This window comes from Apis florea, unplaced genomic scaffold, assembly GCF_048593485.1.
Source record: "Apis florea isolate Af1SG1 unplaced genomic scaffold, ASM4859348v1 contig_3170_pilon, whole genome shotgun sequence".
In the NCBI taxonomy this organism is placed as follows: domain Eukaryota; kingdom Metazoa; phylum Arthropoda; class Insecta; order Hymenoptera; family Apidae; genus Apis; species Apis florea.
The window spans coordinates 6,471,900-6,492,326 of record NW_028256714.1 but is presented as its reverse complement, the minus strand read 5'-3'; the positions used below and the strand labels follow the sequence as shown (position 1 = coordinate 6,492,326).

The following is a 20,427-nucleotide window of genomic DNA, read 5'->3' as shown; positions in this document are numbered from 1 at the left end:
ATATTTTTTATTTAATCTACATCTAATCTGAATATCTAAAAACATTAACAGTAATATTAATTATATTTTAACCAATCTTCAAGCAATAAATCAATTCAATTTTACATTATCGATGATATTATTCATTTAAACCATTTATAATCACACACAGTATTACAATAGAAATCCATTTACATGAACCATCGAGGGACAAGCATATTCATGTAATCTAATTCTATCTCATTTTTCCAACTATGATTTATAATATAATTAATTGAAATTCATCAAATTTCATATGAAAGAATTTTCTCTAAAATATATAATAATATATCAAATATTACAAATTTTCAAATATCAAAAATACAATTACAATTCTAATTGTATTTTATATATATTATAAAAATGTTTATATAAATGGACTGATGTTCATTTAGACATGATTTAGATAATAATAGCTCAGTCAAAGTTCAAATATAGATTCTATGTAAAATTTCACGTATAAAATTTTATTTAAAATTTAGCAATTTAAAGCAATATAAGTTAGAAAAAAATAAAATGATTCTATTTCTGTTACATTATTATTACTTTGCTGTTTTCACTTCAATTACTGTATTTATTTCAGTTTTTAAAATCAATCTTTCGAAGGTATTCCATAAATATATTAACATCTTGCAAATGGAATTCATATAAACAGAAACGTTTCATTGCAAATGTGAATAAATAAATTTCAGACGAAGTAAATAGAAAATTTAAGATAATCTAGAGATTTAAAACAAAATTGATATGCAAAATGTATTAAATTATAAGCAATTTCATTTAAAATTAAATGAAATGAAATATAGATGACACGAGTATGAAAATATAGCTCTGCCATCTAATATAAAATTAAATTGCTTGTAATTAAAATCCGGATATTTTTATTCGCAAAATGCGTGCAAAATTTAAATATATAAAAATCAAGGGAATGCATATTCAAAAAAAAAAAACACAAAATATGCAAAGTATAATATTTGAAAAATAAGGTATAATAATATTATCCTCCATTATATAATCTCTTTTTCTTCGATCGTGTCCATAAAAATTTCATTTCGTATAAACATACTCAATTTATTTATAAAATAAGTTTCAACAATTATTTTATCAATCTTTCTATTTTCTTAACTTCAAGAATCATCCTTCAAATTTCCTATCTATTCCTAACAATTTTGTACAGAACTTGTACTATGCTATATAATGCTGTAACCAGTAAGTACATTGTGTTTCATATATTATATCCTTTTCTTTTTCACATCTTTCTGATAATTAAGAACATTTGCATTTTAGCGCGAAGAAAAAACAAAAAATAACATTTAGAAAGCAAAAATATAGATCGTAGAAACAGGAATATCGAAACCCGTTTTTCCAATAATACGAAGAGAGAGAGAGAGAGAGAGAGAGAGAGAGAGAGAGAGAGAGAGAGAGAGAGAGAGAGAGAGAGAAAGAGAAAACACATAATCGAAAAATCAAACAATCTGGATACGCGAAGTTTAACAAAGAAAGAAACTTAACAATTTGATGAGTAACAGGAATAATAATATATAAATAAAAAAAAAATGTTCCATCTTTTCAATCCATAGATATTTTTCAACCTCGAAAAATTGAAATAATACACAAATTCGAACTGTTAATATCTCATCCTGTAATTAAATATTCATTCATTTTTCTCAATCGTATCATTTAATAATACACACTTTACGCATTTTATCAAGACAAAAGTCTTGTGCAGGACTTTTTTTTTTTTATAAAAATTTATGCTTATCAACGAGTTAAAGCGAGCTCGAGTAGATTCACATAGAAACGAGGTATAGGTTAGGTCACGCTTTCATAATTCAGGTGCATCGTTTCCCGCGTAAAAATGATCAATGATTTCCTGATGTTTGCCCGTTACATTCCAAGCTGGATGTTTCGAAAGGTCGTCACGTGCAGGAATAGCGGGAAGGACGAGTTTTATTCAAAAAATGGCCGATGCGTCACGCACGTATTTACGTTAAACCGAAACTCGAGAGTTATAATACGCGTTACGGTGAGAGAAAATAAACACTGTCAACGGTGAACAAAAGACACGGGCTAACAATCGTTAACCTTCCGTACAAGCCGTCGTACAGAAGCGACGTTCACGCGTATCTACATTTTTTACTTGATTTATTTTCCATCGCATGTTAATTTTCCACCTCGATCATCTTTCCTTCTAATTTTGATAATTCATAGTAATTCGTATTTTTACTTGAAAATTTTAATTTAAATAACTGTCAGGATAGTTTTCTTTTTCTTTTTTTTTCTTTTAATCGTCAAAATTAGACATTCCAATATGTCTTAACTAATATCGACTTTTCAAGACATATCTTAGTAGCGATTAGCGGTAAGATTGGAATCACTTTTCGAATCTTGTATAAATCGTAATCGTTGGATTTTTATGTAAAAATTTACAAATTTACGCATAATGTATTACGCGATGTATTTGAGAAATAAAGCAAATTTAAATTTCATCTTTTAATGGTGTTTGAGAAAATTTAATAGCAGTATGGTACAGCATCATTTATTCTTAATTTTCGAGTAAAAACGAGTAAAAAAAAAAAAAAAAAAAATTAGTTCAACTTTGCTACTTCAGAATTCGCTTATTTCTTTGAATTTTACAAAAAAAAAAAAAAATTTAACAATTCGATTATCACAGAGACTGTATGAATGATGGTGAGTATAAAATTTAAAAAAAAAAAAAAAAATCACTGGACGTTATTTATTTATCATTATCAGTGATATTGAATACTTCATGTTCATTCGTGTGTGTGCGCGTATATCACGATTTACATATAAAAGAACGTTAGAACGTCGTGTAACATGATAACACGGTTGTATAATCGTGGAAAGAATAACGACACAACGTGACTAGTCATTCGGTAATTCCATACATCCATCTATTTACCGAGATATTGTAATACTACACGTATAATCGATGCACACTTTCATATAAACGATGGCAGTAATACTTTCAGATAGCCCGCAAGTACTGGCGATAATATATTTCGAAATATCAGCGCGCCATTAATAATCAGTAAAGGTTTATCAAACTCTATAAAACTTCGAAAAGTGTTTCCATTAGTTTCAGTCACACATTTACTACTCTATCCTGACCCCTTGTGTACACGTAAAATATTGAACTAGACATTTTAATGGAAATTTTAATTATGATAAATGGCAAATTAATACCATTAAAATTTTTGAACAAAAAATGTTTCGCGTAAAATATAAAAGGAAATTACGTGCACTCCCGCATTTTTTGTCGCATTTGTTTCTACTTCCACATGAATAATACTCGTGAAGAACGAACACGACGCGACAAAGAAGTCGAAGAACGGGAAAACAACGCATTTAAGAGGTAACCAATAGAGCGTAACTCTCTGAATACACAATGCCTCATATTATTATCCAAATTTATGAATAATTGAGACAATTTTACGAAAATATTTTTTGTATCTTCTATCTATGGAAAAATACTGGAAAGTTTTTCTTTTTTTTTAATCGCAATGTGTGTTTACTCTTTATAAACTGCTCCCTTCCAATTAAAAACGTGAATGTATCGATGTTATTGTTCTATCGTGACAGAGCAACATTTACAAATCTACTCTTTTGGGATTCGACATTCTTTCTGCTACAAACAAACGTGTTAATTACTACGTCCCGGTGCCCTGTAATTCAGCCTGGTATGTTTGTTGCATACACAGTAGTACGAAAGACATTTTGATTTCAAAATATTTTTACAACAGTAAAAGATTTCAAAAAAAAATAATAATAATAATAATAATAATCGAGAGATACACAAATAACATACGTATATTGAAAGGTAGAGATTACGATGAAAAATCATAAATAACATTTTTTCTTTTTTTTTTTTATTAAGCAAAAGGTCTTCTTTATCGATTTTAATGATTTTTGAAATACATCACGTCATTTTGAACAATTTTTTTCTCGTATATCGGTTAATCACTAATCAGTTTTAGTCTTTGAGTTATTTTTCAATTGAATCTTCGATTACTGAATTCTGTCTGAATGAATAAATTTACATATGAAAATAATAATAATAATAATAATAATAATAAAAAAGTTGATACAAGCGTATTTGATCTTTTTCACATCACGTAATTTCGAGTCATAATGAATTTTATGTTGATATAATTTTATCAAAAGATAAATTTATCAAAAGACTAAATTAATTTCTCTTACAAACGGAATTCAATATCACACGCCCATCATATAACGCCTATTGATATCTATATTTCACACGAGAAAAAAAAAAAAAAAAAATTAAACAAGTAAGCTTAACAATCCGTCGAGAAGGTAATATTTGAAAATGATGATGAATCAATAGTAAAAATCGACTCGAGCTTGTGCTCGAATCACGTGATACGTCGAGGCACGTTGTACACGCATCATAAAAGAGATCTTAAAAAAGATCTTAAAAAAAATCATTTATAATTCATAAGAAAACAGATTTTCGATAAGTTCAAGTTGTTATATGTATGTACCTATGATTACATTTAATTTATGATAATATTTTTCTTTTTAAATAAAATTATTCTAAAAAAAAAATTCGAAATATTTTATTTCATTGCTTAAAAAATATTATAATGATATCTTTTCCATGCCTTACAACGTTCCTTGAAGAGGTTACATGGCGGTCATAATATTGTGACAAATGTGTAGATAAAGTTCAATGGATAGTACTAAAAGCTTTTATGAATACTTAAGATTATCCATGAATTATATATGTAAGAAAAATGTTGTTTAAAACTATGCAATAATAAACAAATATATTAAAAAGCTACTTTATATTGCTGTATCATACATAATAGGCGGCCATTTCACACTTGAAACTAACGTATTTAAAGTTTTTCAAAATTTCTTTCACGACTGAAAAAAAGACAGGGGAAAATCGTAAAATTTCGAAGAAAGAAGTCGTAAATGTCAAATTGAATAAAACGTATCCATTTAATGAAGCATAATTCCATAAATTTCTAAACTTAAACAAAAATAATCGCTCGACGATAGTTTTACGACGCTCGAATATTTTCTTTCGCTGTTGTGTAGCGCATTAAGATATACTCGAGCGAGCAGCGTACATTATCGCTCTTATAGTAATTGGTACTCGTTACTAGAGTTACCTTTTTTTGCTCGTGTTCAGGGCTGACGATGGTCGTAGCTGAGCGAGCCAACCGACTTTCGTGTTATTCCGAACAAAAAACTATTTCAACTGTAATTTTCGTTAAATAGGAACAATAAGAGGATCGATGAGAAATAACCGACGATATTTCTTCGTTCGACACACACACACACACACGCCGGGGAAATAAACGATGCAGCAAGGTCACCCACGTAAATTACAAATTGTTACGTTCTTTCAAATGCAAATAAATTGAAGGCCGATTCGTAATTCGTGAAATACGTACACACACGTTTACGTTTAACCTGGTGAACGAGGTAAAGAACAAATTGTGGAACGAAATTATACAAACGATATGTATGATTTTACTCGTTTAGATTGTATAGGTAACCTTCGTACAATAATATACGATATATATTTTGTGTATATATATATATATATATTCGAACATCGTTCCAAGATAATAAAAAATACGTTGGACTTTTGAAACTATTATTTGTAATTAATATCGAGATCGAGTTACAAAAATTACGATTAAGATTTATTCGAAACACAATGATGGAGAATGAGATTACTCTTTGCCCTACTGCACCGTTTCTGTCTCGCTTCGTCTAACGAAAATCTAATTTGTTTAATAACCAAGTAAACAAGTCGATGGACATTTTTACATGCCAACTTTTAACTGTCTGTTTTGACTTTTAGAATCGATTCTCAAAATATGTTCCACAAATATATTAAGATAATGATAAAAGGAACCGACGAATAAGGATATTAGACATCAAAGCCAAGCCGCTCTCTTAAATGGGAACCGCGTTCTTAGATTAAAAACATTGCCGAATTGTCGGCAACCACTAAGGCAATACAACATTTTTAAGTAAATAATTTCGGCTCACCACGAATATCGATTTTCAAATCATTTTTGTATTATTTTCCGTACACTTCAAAATCACTTCTGTGATATAGATTTCTTTTAAAAATTGAGTTCTCTAAAATTTCTTTTCTCTTCTTCTAAATATAATTTTATATTTTATATTTGAAATTTCTATAAATATTGATTATCGTTATATAAATTTTAATAATATCCAGAACAGGATATATCTATTTACATTGTTAATTCATTTATTAACAAATTATTATTTTATTAAGAGAAAAATTCTTTGTCAATTATTAACGAATAATATATTGAAAATTTGCAAACGAAACAAATGATATAAAATAATTCCAATTTTTTTTCCAAACTTGAAAAAACTAAAATCTATTTATCTCCCATTGGATTGAGCTGCCATCCAAAACTTGACCAAATTTAAAAGTACAATATACATTATACGTAATTTTCATCCACGGCATATGCATGCAAAGACCAGTGAAACAAACGAATGCATTATGATAAAATTATTCACGTTTGTCCGAATAGCAACCATTTATTACACAATTGCGTCGGTAAATAAAGTAATGCGGTGCGCGATACAGGAATAATGGATGTATTAAGCAGCCCGCTGATGATGCAACAATTTAAGTTGATCATTATCAGGTTGTTGATTCAAACGAGAAGATTTTAACGAACGGTTGGCAAGGAGGGATGTAATATTGGCGGAGGGAGAAAAATAACAATCTGAAAATGGGAATGGCCCACACAATTACATTATAGTTTTAGATAAACGAATAAAAACGGATGTGTAAAAATGGCGTGGTTATTCAATAATCATTGCTACAAAGCTATAAAAGTGAATCGTGCAATTTAACCCTGAAATAGCGTGTAATTTTTCCAAATGTTCCAAAGGAAATTTTGGAGACCATCGGAGGATCAATTATATTTTGTGTAATATTTTTAATCGCTACGTGCAAAGATTAAAATTTTCTTTTGCTTAAATTATGCTATTTAATTATGTGAAATGTTTTTGATAAACGAGTTTCAAAGGAAAAGTCACAAATGTCTAAAATTTTTTTTTAAATTTCATCCGGATTAGAGGCGTTTTTATAGAGGCATAAAATAAATTGAAATATTTTAATGTATCTCTCACGTTCCCTTCCATCGGATTATGATTTGAAAGCTTTAAAAAAAATTACGTTATTTTGAAAAAAAGTCGAATGTTTTTATTAATAGTAAGTGAATTCAACTGCTATTATAACAACAAAAACGATTGTATAATGTAAATATATTATTTTCTGTAAAATGACAACCTATTCGTTTATAACGAAATCCATTGATCCTTTTAAAAATTAATACATTTACAAAATAAATTTTTCAAGAATTGTCAAATTGTCTTCTATGTATTATTATTGACACGAGACATTTTATAACAGAAAATAGAGTTATATAAATGGAATTGCATATCATGATTTTAAAAATTAGAATCAGCATAATTTTTGATTTATTTTAATAATCAATATATTATTATAACACACCATTCGTTATTAAAATAAAAACTTATCTCGAAAGAGATTAAAACTTTACTTATCCAATGAATAAAAATTATTATTCTATTCTTTTCCTTATTTATATTTGTGTCTTAACTCGCTGAAAGATACCAGGTACAGAAAGAAACAATCGTTATTTATAAACAGTAAGTTTTATTTTGGTATACGCTTCACAATTTATATTTGATCGAGAGAAGAATCTAATCGTGAAACAAGTGAAAAACACGAATGCAAAATTTCAATGATTTCAATCTCAGTTCCACCAACGAGAACTTTTGAACATTGTGAAACCAGTGTGCGCATATCGTATCTGTTTCAATATTCGCAAATTCAAATCGATCGCCACGATCCTCGAAGCCTTCGATGAATTCGTTCGTTCGTGGCCGTTCATGTTTATTTCTTCCACGCATCCCTGGCGTCCTCTTTCATTCCGTCTCGAGGAAACATTTCCTTTACGGAACAATCTTTCGAAGAAATCTTAATGAAATGGAATTTCTTGTTGAAAGAAATAAAAAAATTAAACGAAGGTATGATAAAAATTTTAGAAGAAATTACAGAAGAATATATATTTTCCTTTTTAATAATAATAATAATAATTCCTTGAAAAGATGATATTCGACGAAGATGAATATTCTTGATTACTTTCCTTACTTTCGCCAAATTCCTTGGAAACTTTTATAATAAAAGGAAGATTTATGACAAGTCACATTTTCTCCAATTTTTATTAAATCGTTCCCTCTTAATAACAAAAACTATTATATCAAATTTTAAAAAAAAAACAAGTTGAAAAAAAAGTAGAAGAATTTGGCGAAACTAAAAATTAGTTCGACATTTATTTCTCTCGAAAGAGAACGCACAGGTGCTTTTTTTTTTTTTTTTCATTTGTATGGACGAAAGAAAAAAAGAAAAAGAATATTTTGTAAAATTATTTTCAGCACAAATTGCGCTTATCCTCGATTCGCCACTCTACGATTGTACAGATCCCTCGTCTTTGCAGTTTCTACAATCATAATTATTTACTATCACAGACTATCCATACCGTTATAAAATCTACGATCCAACGCGCTCGCATCAACTGTCGTACAACTGATAGTCCTCACTACTATTAGTCATAATTTAAAACACGTTACGAAAATTATCTCTCTCGAAACTTTTCACTCTCGTTCACACCGATTTCGTCCGCTAGTTATGAGTCACTCTATGTTGTTACGAACTTCACTGTTATTATTAACACGCAGAAAAATCTTTCTAACCGCTTTTTCAACCCTGTGTTCGCAAATTTTCCATTTCATATTTTGGTAAATATTTACATTAACATTATCGAAGTCATCACGTTGAGTAGCGTTGTGATCTTACTTGACAGTCTTTAAGTTTATATTAGATCGTTATGAAAAAATTATCAATCTAATTTAATCACAGAAAATTTAATTTGATCGTTTGAACCAACTTAATAATTTGCATTTCGATTTGAACTAATTTTCTTGATTTGATCGTTGCAAAACGACCGATCATTAATTGTCTTAATATAATTATATCCTGGTTAAATTAATTAACTCAAACTAGTTTTCGAAAAAACTACTTAATGAACAACGATTGCCAAATAAAATCTTCACGATATTCATCCAATACGATGACATCAAATATTAAAAATCGTAAAAATCATTTAAAATCTCCTTACAAATAATTATTCGTATTTTTCCATTTTTTCTTCGACACTTTTATTCACTTTAGATTAAAGTCTTTTTTCAATCAAAATCATTTTCGTTACAAAAATATTCGTCAATCATGTTTTAATATCATCTTGATATTCAATTATTAACTTAGAAGAAATATTTTTTTATGTTCTTAAAAAAAAAAAAAAAAAGAGATTAATGACGATAAAATTTACGTCACGAAACTTTTCATTTTCAAAATTATTCAAATACAACTTTGCGAGTATGAGAATTGAAAATCGAAGAGAAACGATTTTTTTTTTCTTACGAATAATATATATATTAAGTAATTCAGTGATCAAATAAAAGGATAAAAGTGTACGTTACTTTAAAGATAAGGAATAACTCGTCGGCAGAGAGTACATACCCGATCGTTAGAACGGAAAGGGAGCCATTACAGAGGATTATCTGCCAGTTTAATCGCCTCTCTCCGCTTCAACAAACGTGAAGATTAATCGCTGTAGTACGTTAAACGCACGCGTTTCCGGCCCCGCTCGTACCGCAACTTTTACTCAACGGCAAAATGTCTCAGGGGAAAAAAAAGTTGGATATCATTTCCTTTCATCCTTTCTTTCGCGCTCTGTTCCTCCATGTCTACCAGACATTTATATTTTCGCAATTAACGAGCCTGTCATGTATGATAAACACGTGAGACGTGTACACGTGTTTCCAAGCACGTGAAACACGTACGTTATAACGAAAATTCTTCACAATTTTGTTAATAAATTAACAAATTATATTAAATTGTTCCAAAAGTTTTTTTTGCTAATAAAGACAGGTATTTTTATATTTTTTTTTTTTTTTTTAGAATAGTGATCGAGGAAAAAAAATCATTCTTTTTATGAAAAATCATCCGATACAATTGGATAATTTAATTATAATTTAATTTAATTAAAAAGGGGAGAGTTCAATATCATAATGTTAAAAAAATAAGATTGTATATTTTTCAAATATGAACGACGAAAATAACTTTTGAAACAACTTAATACGTAATTATTACACAATTTCGAATACGTAAGAAGCCAACTTCAACTGTTATATATCTTTCGATCCTGTGATAAATAATTTTATACAATTTTGAGAGAATTTTTTGTAACAAAATTATTAATTCTAATTGCAACAAGATATGAAATTTCACATAAAATTAAATACACGTGTTTATTGCATATCGTACGATATCAATTAAAATCAAGTCAAATATGTAGATGATGTATTTACAAGTATTTAATGTCAAGGAAAAAGAATTACCGAATAAATATTCGTCTACTAACAAGCACACGATCGTATAACTTCCAATTACGAGTGTTCACATGTTCTTTCAAACGATTCTTCTTCTCTAATTTTTACAGCGTTGATTCTCGATAACGACACCACGAAATCCACACATCAGCAAGCATGTTAATTTTATTATTTTTCATAGGATAACATCGATCGTCGAAATATATCAACAAATTAGGAAAAATATTTTTAAAAAATAGAAAAGAGAAATAATATTCTTTTCAAATATAATTAATAAAATAATATAAGATTGTAAGATATAATTATGAGAAGCAAAAATTATTTAATTATAATTGTATATTGATTAAAATTTTTTCCATTTTATCTATTTTATTTATTTCTTTTTTTTTTTTTTCCTCAATGAAAAATAAGACAAACATTGATTGAATATGAAACGGATAATTAATTTTGACGAAATTGAAACGAAGAAAGAAATTTTTGTTATAACTTTAAATTTTCACGGTTTCGGACAACGAAAAGAATTTTTATCACATACTGTTCAAGATTAGTACTGTATTGTTTGCTTCGACGTTCTCTTGTTAGATGCATCGTCGTTCTCAAACAGAGTAATTAGCTATTATCGCTAATTACTGCGAAAGGCTGTGCCGACTATCAAACAATACGTTGATCAGTTAATTACCTATCACTCATTACAAACGTTAACTCTAAGTCAAAAGGACACTCTGTTCTCTCGATTTGAATTTGTTCGGCATGATTAGCTTTGGCCTATATTTCAAACGATTATTTCTAAAGATAAAAAAAAAAAAAAAAAAAAGAAATAATTGCATAGAAGACGATAAGAAATATCGTAATGCGTGATGCGATAAAGTTGATTGAGGATAAAGTGATAAGAAGATAATTTTGGAAAAAAAAAAAAAAAAAATGGGAAACATTTACGAGCTAATGAGTCATGTAGCACAAGTGTTAACTTTGTTCCTATTACTCATCACACGTATTTATGTGTTATTATACTTTTTTGACAAAAGATAAAATAAACATTAAAATACACACTGTAAAATAACAATGAGAAAGTTTATATAAAAACTTCATTTTCGAGCAATGATAATAAAATAAACAGATTTTAATTTTTACCAATGATCGATTTATTATAAAAGAATGACAATTTAAAAATCAATTTTATATTTACAAAAATTAATTATTAAAATTACTGGAAAATAAATTGTATCATTTCTTATCAGACAGCAATATATTTAATTCAAAATAAAATTGCTGAACAATATGAAATTCATTTCCCTGAAAAATATATTTTTCTTTTTTAATTGTCTACACTTGGTCATTCTTCTTGTAAAGCGACGATATACGCATAGATCGAACGAATCTATCAATCTGTAAATCACACGTTCTCGTTTGAGAAACGTTTGAAAAAGAAATTCAAGAAAGTAGTAAAAGAGACGATGAAAAATATGGAGATGAAGTAGATATATTACAACGTAGAAGAATTATAACAGTTTACAACCCACGCAATCAACGTAGGCGCCATTACTCAATTGAAAGATAAGAAAGAGGGTCGACAGTATCTAACGCATAACCTAACCTAGTTGACTGGGAATAATAAATTTAATTTTATTATTGCAACTAAAGAGATGCGCATTTGAATAAATGAAAGTATTATTATTATTATTATTATTATTATATCACAATTGAACGAAAAATAAAAACTTGAACTTGAATAATTATCGAGAAAGCGAGAGGAATTCCGGAAATTATCGATCAGATCGTTGTTTCGAACTGTGTTTCGAAAACAAATAGAAAAAATTTATCTTAATCTTTCGTCCGATGAATATTTTACACATATAATGTAAATAAAGTCTTGTCCTTAATAAACATAATGAGAAAATACATATGATAAATGATACCAAAGATACTGTATTCACAAAAAGTAGTATTAAATTATGATAAAAATAAACATAACGTGAAATATCGTAAATTACCATTTTATGAAATAAATTTATTACCGTTTATTATCCGTGTTGTGATAATATATTCGAAGGGGTGTTAAAACAATGGGTGGTACCAATAAAATTCTGAGATATGCAAAATTAAATTAAAGACATTTTTTATTGAATTTTCTCAAACAATTTGAGTTAGTGCGGTAAAGCACTGTAGCGACATTGGTTGATCGGCGTTGATCAGTCTGGACGACGAAGCAGAATCGAGTGTATCATCGTTTCGTTATCACAATACCTTGTATCGTCAAACAACAACGTTTTAAAAATAAAAACATCCATAGAGAGAGAGAGAGAGAGAGAGAGAGAGAGAGAAAGAGGGAGAAGTATCAAACACAGAAAAAATAAAACAAACAAACAAAAAAAAAAGAATCGAATAAAAGAAAAAAATAATTCATTCATGAAAACAGATCGTGAAAAAAAATATCGAAATATTATTCGTAAAATAACGCGAGATCTCTTTCAAAAAACATTTTCGACAATTTTCAAATCTCTCTCTCTCTCTCTCTCTCTCTCTCTCTCTCTCTCTCTCTCTCTCTCTCTCTCTCTTTCTCTCTCACTTTTTCCAAAGATCAGATAGCAAAAAGCACAATCGATAAATGATCACAATCAACAAACACAAAAAGGCAGAATAAAACCGAGAAAAAAAGGATTTGTCGAAATTCAATATGATTGGTATAAAACTAAAGTGAAATTTATTTTTCGTTGAATTCCGACTCGATCGAATTTTTTTACAGAAGAAGAAACTGAAATATCGGATATAACTTTTCTCATCTCTTCGTTTCTTAGTAAAGGGTCGCTTGATCGTTTGATTAAAAAGCATACCATTAATTCTTTCATCAACCTACACGTTGAAATCATTTTCACCAACTTTCGTTTCAGTTGCACTCTACGAACATTTAATAATACAAAACACGAAGTTCGCAGCATACCATTGCTCGCTCGATTTCCTATTAAAAAAGAAAAGAAAGAAAGAAAGAAAGAAAGAAAAAAAAAAGAACGAGGAAAAATAAACTCGCCAACTCGATAACGAATAAATTAAACATTTCGTTCGTGAAAACTATAAACGGTTCGAACGGTATTATCATCGTTTTGAACTGTATCGAGCTACGAAATACTCGTTCCATGCGAATATCCGTAGCGATGATGATGCGTTCTCGAGTGAAAATCTCTTTCTTCCGGAAAGACGGATTACAAGTGCAATCTGATCGTTTTTCGACAAACGCTGCCACGAACGATGCACTATCTCGACGTATATATATGTGTGTGTGTGTGTGTCTAAAAAAAAAAGAAGAAAGAAAGAAGGAAAAAAATACGATACATTTTTAATGGAGAGGAAAAAAAGAAAAAAATAAGAGAGAAAACGTGGACACAAATTTATCGGTAAACGCTATACGATAGGGTAACACACGCTTTTGGTTACACACAAGAGCGAACGTGATATCATCCGAACGACATTATACTCGAAGAAAAATATCAACGACGATGTTATTAAAGCAGCAGCAGCAACAACAATTATCTTTCCCGTTTCGTATTTGATACGCGGTTCAGCGGCTGCTTTAACAAGTGTCAACATCAATATTTATCTGTTGCTACTTAGCAATAAAACTTGCTACGTACTGATGAGAGCCAGCAAGAGAGAAATATTGCCAATATGATTCTTCGTGTAGGACGACCTTGCATCTCGTTGGTTAAACCCTCGACACGAAGCGCGCACGCGCGTTAAGCCTAATTAGTCGTCAAGTAATTCTTCGCGGCACGCTCTTTCGTTGCTCTTTCGAAATTGCCGCATCGTCTTAATATATCTCCTAACGGTCTAAAAAGTAGTAAATAAAAGGCAGACCGATTTAATACGCGATTTCTTCTCTTATACACATATAGACAATTGGTGATAATTCTAAGTTGAACCCGCCTTACCATCTAGGCTTATATAGTCTACACGAGAGAGAGAAGAAAGAAAAAAAAAAAGGGATGGTGGGTGGTGGTAGGTAAGGACACGATGTTTGCCTCTGTGTGTCTGTTAAATATGTATATATGCGTGCCGTATACACACTTTTTTCTCGCGTTTCTTCCGCGTTGCACGATGAGAAAACGATGAAAGTCGAGAAATCGTTCGGCTGTAAACCGAGAAGAGCGTAGCGTCATCACGCGATGCCCATCATACAATCGATTCGATCGATATGCAATGCACGATTAATTGATTAGCTGCACCGTGTTTCAAAAGTTTTACAACTACTTTTGAAAATTTCCTTTCGCCGTAACAAATAAAAGTGTCAACGTTTCTGAATCACCGTTGATAATTAGATCACGTTCCATATTTTCGATTACGTGATCGCTTTGATAACAATCGATTCGAAACAATTTAGTAGAAGAACGCTGGTTAAACAGAGTCATTCTCAAATAAATAATGAAATGACGAATAATCACGAAATCTTCTATTTTGATTTAATGAATAATTTTTCGTATTTTATTGTCTCGATTCTGGGAAAAGATCTATCCAACTTTTAATATCGAGAAGATTTTTAGCTTTTAACGTATTGTAAAGAAATAAAGAGTTGCTCTCTAATCTGTTTATTCTGGATAAAATACAAGCTCAGAAACAGGCAAGCACTTTCAATTAACATGATCGATATAAAAACTTTTAAGAGAGAGAGAGAGAGAGAGATCACAAAATTATTGCTAAAATAACATAAAAGTTATTGAAAATTGTGTTATCATAGAGAAAAAAATATATGTATATATATATATTAAATAATTGAAAGATACACATATCAATACAACTAAAATTTAACCAATATTGCAATCTGATCATTCTGAAATGATTTATACTATAGAATTATATGAACATAAATTGAGCTTTGAAATCTCAAACCATATTCTTGTTTATGAATTTACACGTATCGTTATGATTAACAAAAAATAATTAATAATGATATTTTGTTTAATCACCAAAAGAAATATTTTTAAAAATAATCAAAGTATCTGTTTCAAGTAATAGCGATGACCTTTTCGAAAATAGCATCGATGTACGGAAATTTCAATATATTTTTAAATATATTGCAACATAACATAACGTTGAAATTTCGTACGTGAAAAGATTAAAAAAAAAAAAAAAAAAAAGAAAAAAAAAACCAAATACAGTCGGGCATCGCGTGATCGTGGTAAAAAAATATAGAATACGAGTTCCTTTGAAGATTCAGCGTATGATTCATCGTTGCGTTCGTTTGATTACGATTTATTAAACATCTCTATTTGTCCGTTCACGATGGTTGGCGGCGAAGAAAAGCGTTATCTCATTGCAAACACTGAAAGTCAAAAGTATACGACGTCGAAAATAAAATCGGTAAACGATAAAAGAAAGAACGTGAAAAGAAAAGGGAAATGATTAGAGGTAACTAAAGCAGCAAGATATAGCCTGGTCGTAAATTAAATCGAGTAGACGTACAATAATCCTTTTTCTAAAATTCAACAGAATAAAAAAGAATGATATGTTCACGCAATCTACAGTTTAAATCAATATCTGAACATTATTCGAAAGAAGATCTTTCTCTCGCCGTATCGTTCAAGTCGATTCGCTTCACGACGCGAGCCAACCACCGTTTATTAGTAGCATGTTGTCATCGATAAGCAGACCGCGTGTATTCCCGACGTCAAGGTACAATCCTTTAGACCTACTCTCGTGCGTGCTTCACGAGTGCACGCACGTCACGTATACTACGTGTATACAACGTACACCGTTAGGAAGAAGAATCGTTCGACACGTAGTTTTGCTCGTTACCGTCAGTTACACTTGTTAATCACCGAGGTGCGCTAGGCAACGAGGGCGTCATCGTGAAGACAAGTTATGAGGGACAAGGAGGAGGAGGAGGAAGAAAGAGGCATGGAAGAAGGGGAGTGTGTCGTATTGAATCACACGCGCGCACGTTCACACGCCTCGTCGAAACGTCGAAGCGAAAGAACCGATGATTTTTGGAACGCGGATCGTTAAATTGTAAACGCGACCATCCCTGTCTGTCTCACGCGTCTACGCAAGTCCGTTTTCAACTTTGTTCCCTCTATCGACGAACTAATTGAATCTCCAGAGCCACCTTCTTTTCTTTCTTTCGCTCTTTCGCACTTACAATTTTCCCTCTCTCTCCGCCCTTCTCACTCGCTCACTCTCTCACGTTGACGTATATATTTATTCACGCCACTGCTTCCTCTTTCCCTCGCGCACACACAAATCTGTCGAAGAATTGCATTCAAGCGGACACATCGAAAGAGAATCATCCCCGTTCATTCTTCCGCTTGCAGTAACGTGCGGAAATCCTGTTGCAGCTTCGACTCGTGATAGCTCCAAATATCGCTGAAGTCCTCCTCGTCCTCGTCCACTTCTTTCTCGAACATGCTCTTCTCCTCTTCCGCCATCGGTGCATTCGGCGAGGGCGAGTAAAATTTGATCTCCAAATCTCTGTGCCCGTTCGGCGACGTGATGATCTCCGTGGAGACCTCGAGCTCTTTAGGCGATTGCACGGTACCGTTCACATCCATACCGGTTAGTCCAATGTTATTCACAGGTATACCGATAGATTCGCCGCGCCACAGCGACGCTCGACGTTTCCCACTCTCCGCCTGTCCCCTATCACCGATCACGCCAACATCTTTGCTAGGCGTGCTGATTTCTTCGCTGAAATAACTGGTCGGATCGCTCCAGCTGCGCCTCAACGCAACACCTGTGCTACCACCGTCCTTTTCTTCGTGGGCTCGAGGATTATCACCGTTGAAAAGCCTCTCCACGCTTTGCTCCTGACAGCCGAGACTCGGCCGGGACAAGAATAGCGGCATCTGAGAAAAGTGGCCGGGGCAGAACTCGGTCGACGGTGACGGGGTCAAGAAGGGCGAGTAACAGTTCTGATCCACGTCCCATATGAGTGCCGAAGGATCACAATACCGACACTGACACGGCCCTAATTCCTCGTTGACGCCATCTTCGCAACTCGTCGTCGTCGCCGTTAGATCGTTATACTCGTGCAGATAGCGCGGAACGTTGTTACCACCCGTGTGGTGGTGGTGGTGGTGGTGGTGGTGGTGATGATGATGATGACCGTTATGTCTATAACCCTTTGGCGGAATGGCGCGCAATTGCGCAGGCACGACGTTCCTGTTGTCGTCCAACACTTTCACTTCCACGTGCCTATGTGGATACCTTTGCCTCGCGTCTATCTCTGTTGTTTGCACTCGACAACCGTACACCACGCTGCTTTCCCTCCCTATGGGTGGCCTTCTGTGGTTTCTAAGGTGAGGCGGTGCGACGTCGTAACGTTGCTCGTAACAAGTCGGCACGTACGATTTCAAAGAGGCCGAGGAGGAGGAGTTCGATTGTTCGGTAACCGCGGCCGAATTCGACTGTTGTTGTTGCTGCTGCTGCTGTTGCTGCTGCTCCTCGTGTTTCCCCACTTCCACAGAAGCGATCGCATTGTTGGCCGGTTTTCTGTCTTTCTTCCTGCGTTTTCGAGGTTTAATGATACGCGGCAAACTGTTCTCGGAATTATTCGATCCCGAACTTTCATCGCTCGCGATACTCAGCGAGTCGATGTTCGCAATGTTCCCCGTCCCCGTTGCGTCTTTGGCCGTGGTGCAGTCGGACGATTTCTGATTCGTTTGTTGCTTCTTCGCAAGTTCTATCGGCCTTTGAGGCCGCGATGAAGGTGGACACCTGACCGCGTTGTTCATCGTACAGCTCAGGCTATTCACGTTGTTGTGAACGTAACTGTTAACCGCGCCTGTATTATTACAAATCGTATTAGCAATGCCGTTGTTATGTATCTTGCCGCGATTGTGAAACCGATTGGCCAGGATCAACGGCGCTCCCTGCGTGTGAATGGCTAATCTAGAAAGTGGATTCTTGTGTAGGTGAGCTGATACTTGCTGCTCGCAAGCCTGCTGTTGCTGCGGTTGCAATTGTTGCGAGGACGACGACGACGAGGATGGCTGTTGCTGCTGTTGCCCGAGCGACGGTGATGATCTTTGATTACACCTGCGCGGGCTGGACGTCATCGATATCAAAGGAGCGCCCGTCCAACCACCAGGCCCATATTGCACCTGGCATTGCTCGGTTCCGAAATTTTGATTCCCGTAACAGCCTCGCGTTTTCCCGCGAATCACAGCTTCCTGTTTCCTGCCCACGATCGGTTTATGCGGCCCTGCCCTGATGGTTGACGATATCAAACAACTACCGATGTATCGCTCCACCTCCACGCCGCCTTGGGAGGCCGGGCTCATCTTACAAAACCCACGATCACTTATACGTTACCAACACCGTTGTACTCTCAAATTACGATTACAGGCAACAAAAGATTCTTCACCTCACGAATATCCCATTCGGTGTGAAATACGTCACATTAACACGTTTATTCCATTGATCCAAATATAACGTTCTCGAGAACTGAGTAACAATCACCGGTTTAGCCCATTGTCATGGTGAACCTTCCCTTCGTATCGATTCCACAAACAAACAAAAGAAAACTTGTTGACACTGATTCGGCCGATCCTGGCTAACGATGACTTTTTGTTTATATACGTGCAGCATACGAACGATTGTATTCCAGAAAATGACCGGTAATTGTTACGTACTCGAAACACGTTGACCAAGAGTCGAACAACCGTACGGAACCGCGGCTGAAACGACACTGAACCTCGCTCCGCCGAACGCGCCTACACCGTCTTTCGAATCGCTCTGCGACGTCGAGCTCCCCCCACTCTTCACGCCACCTCCACTTCCACTATCCCCACCCCTACCATCTGTACCGCCGACAGACGTATCCCCACCACTGTCCCTGCTACCACCTTTCTTCACAATGTACACCGTTCAACTTTACCATGCGCGAATACCGCTTATATACACATAACATTGTTCCTTCCGGTGGACGAGTCTGTCACAATTTAGCAAGGTATCGGAGAAAGCTGAGCCGAGGGAAGGTGTAAGTTGCGCCGTGGCTAGTCGCTGAAAACTTTTTGAACAAGGCATCGACTGGCATCAACGACAAATTTCATCCGATAATTCGGGTGTTCTTAGTAAAAACTTATCAATTATATTTTATAAAAGTAAAGAAAATTGAAGAAAAATTTCGATATTTTTTTTTTTAGGTTATTATATCTTTAAATAATTACATGTTATACATAATTTCCGTACAAAAATTCTCACATTGCGAGAAGCTATAAAACACAACGGAAAAAAACAATCGGAAGTTGTAATTTAAAATGATTTGTCACGATGATTAAGTCGAGAGCTCTGAAAGGCGGGTCCTTGGAGAAAAGACACGAGAAAGAAGGATAAAACGAAAGGAGTTATACTCTTCGAAGAATCGTTCATCTCGTGAATTTACTTAGATGGGACGGGGACGAGACTGGGAAGAGTAAAGGAATAGAAAACGAGGGGGGAGAGTCGGTTGGGAGGAGGGAAGCCTGATATCTTAGATCAGGCACCCTCGCATCTAGGTCACAAGCCTTTAAAAGTGGGTCACAAGTCATCAATCGCCTGCGGCACGCTACTCGTAGTTGAACCCTCGCATACGACCCATCTATTCTCCTCCAGAACGATTCTCCTCATCTAGAGCGAAGTAACGCGACGTTCTCTCCCTCTCCTTTCCTTCTCTTGTCGTATCGTCCTCTTCCCTGGCGAATACCGCGCTTGTTCGCGTACAACAGTAGAAAGCACGATTCCACGCCGGCGAACAAGAAACACGGCGACGAAATTAACACGTTACCAAGCAACAGCTATATAGTTTACTACATTTTCTGGGAATTCTACGTTCATTTCTTCCACTTTTTTTTTTTTTGCGGAATATACTTGAGACACGAATATTTAATATCAATAGTTACTTAGAGAAAAATACTTGGT

At 33.5% G+C, this 20,427-nt stretch overlaps 2 protein-coding genes across 4 annotated transcripts in view; both read right to left on the bottom strand.

Annotated features, from left to right (window-relative positions):
• LOC105735200 (CCR4-NOT transcription complex subunit 6-like) overlaps nt 1-20,427 on the bottom strand; it is a 303,102-nt gene that overhangs the window by 211,014 nt on the left and 71,661 nt on the right. The window lies entirely within an intron of this gene.
• LOC116414249 (uncharacterized) lies at nt 7,725-19,216 on the bottom strand. Its single transcript, XM_086910203.1, has one exon. The coding sequence runs from the start codon at nt 18,807-18,809 to the stop codon at nt 16,824-16,826; it is 1,986 nt and encodes a 661-aa protein (XP_086766329.1). The 5' UTR covers nt 18,810-19,216; the 3' UTR covers nt 7,725-16,823.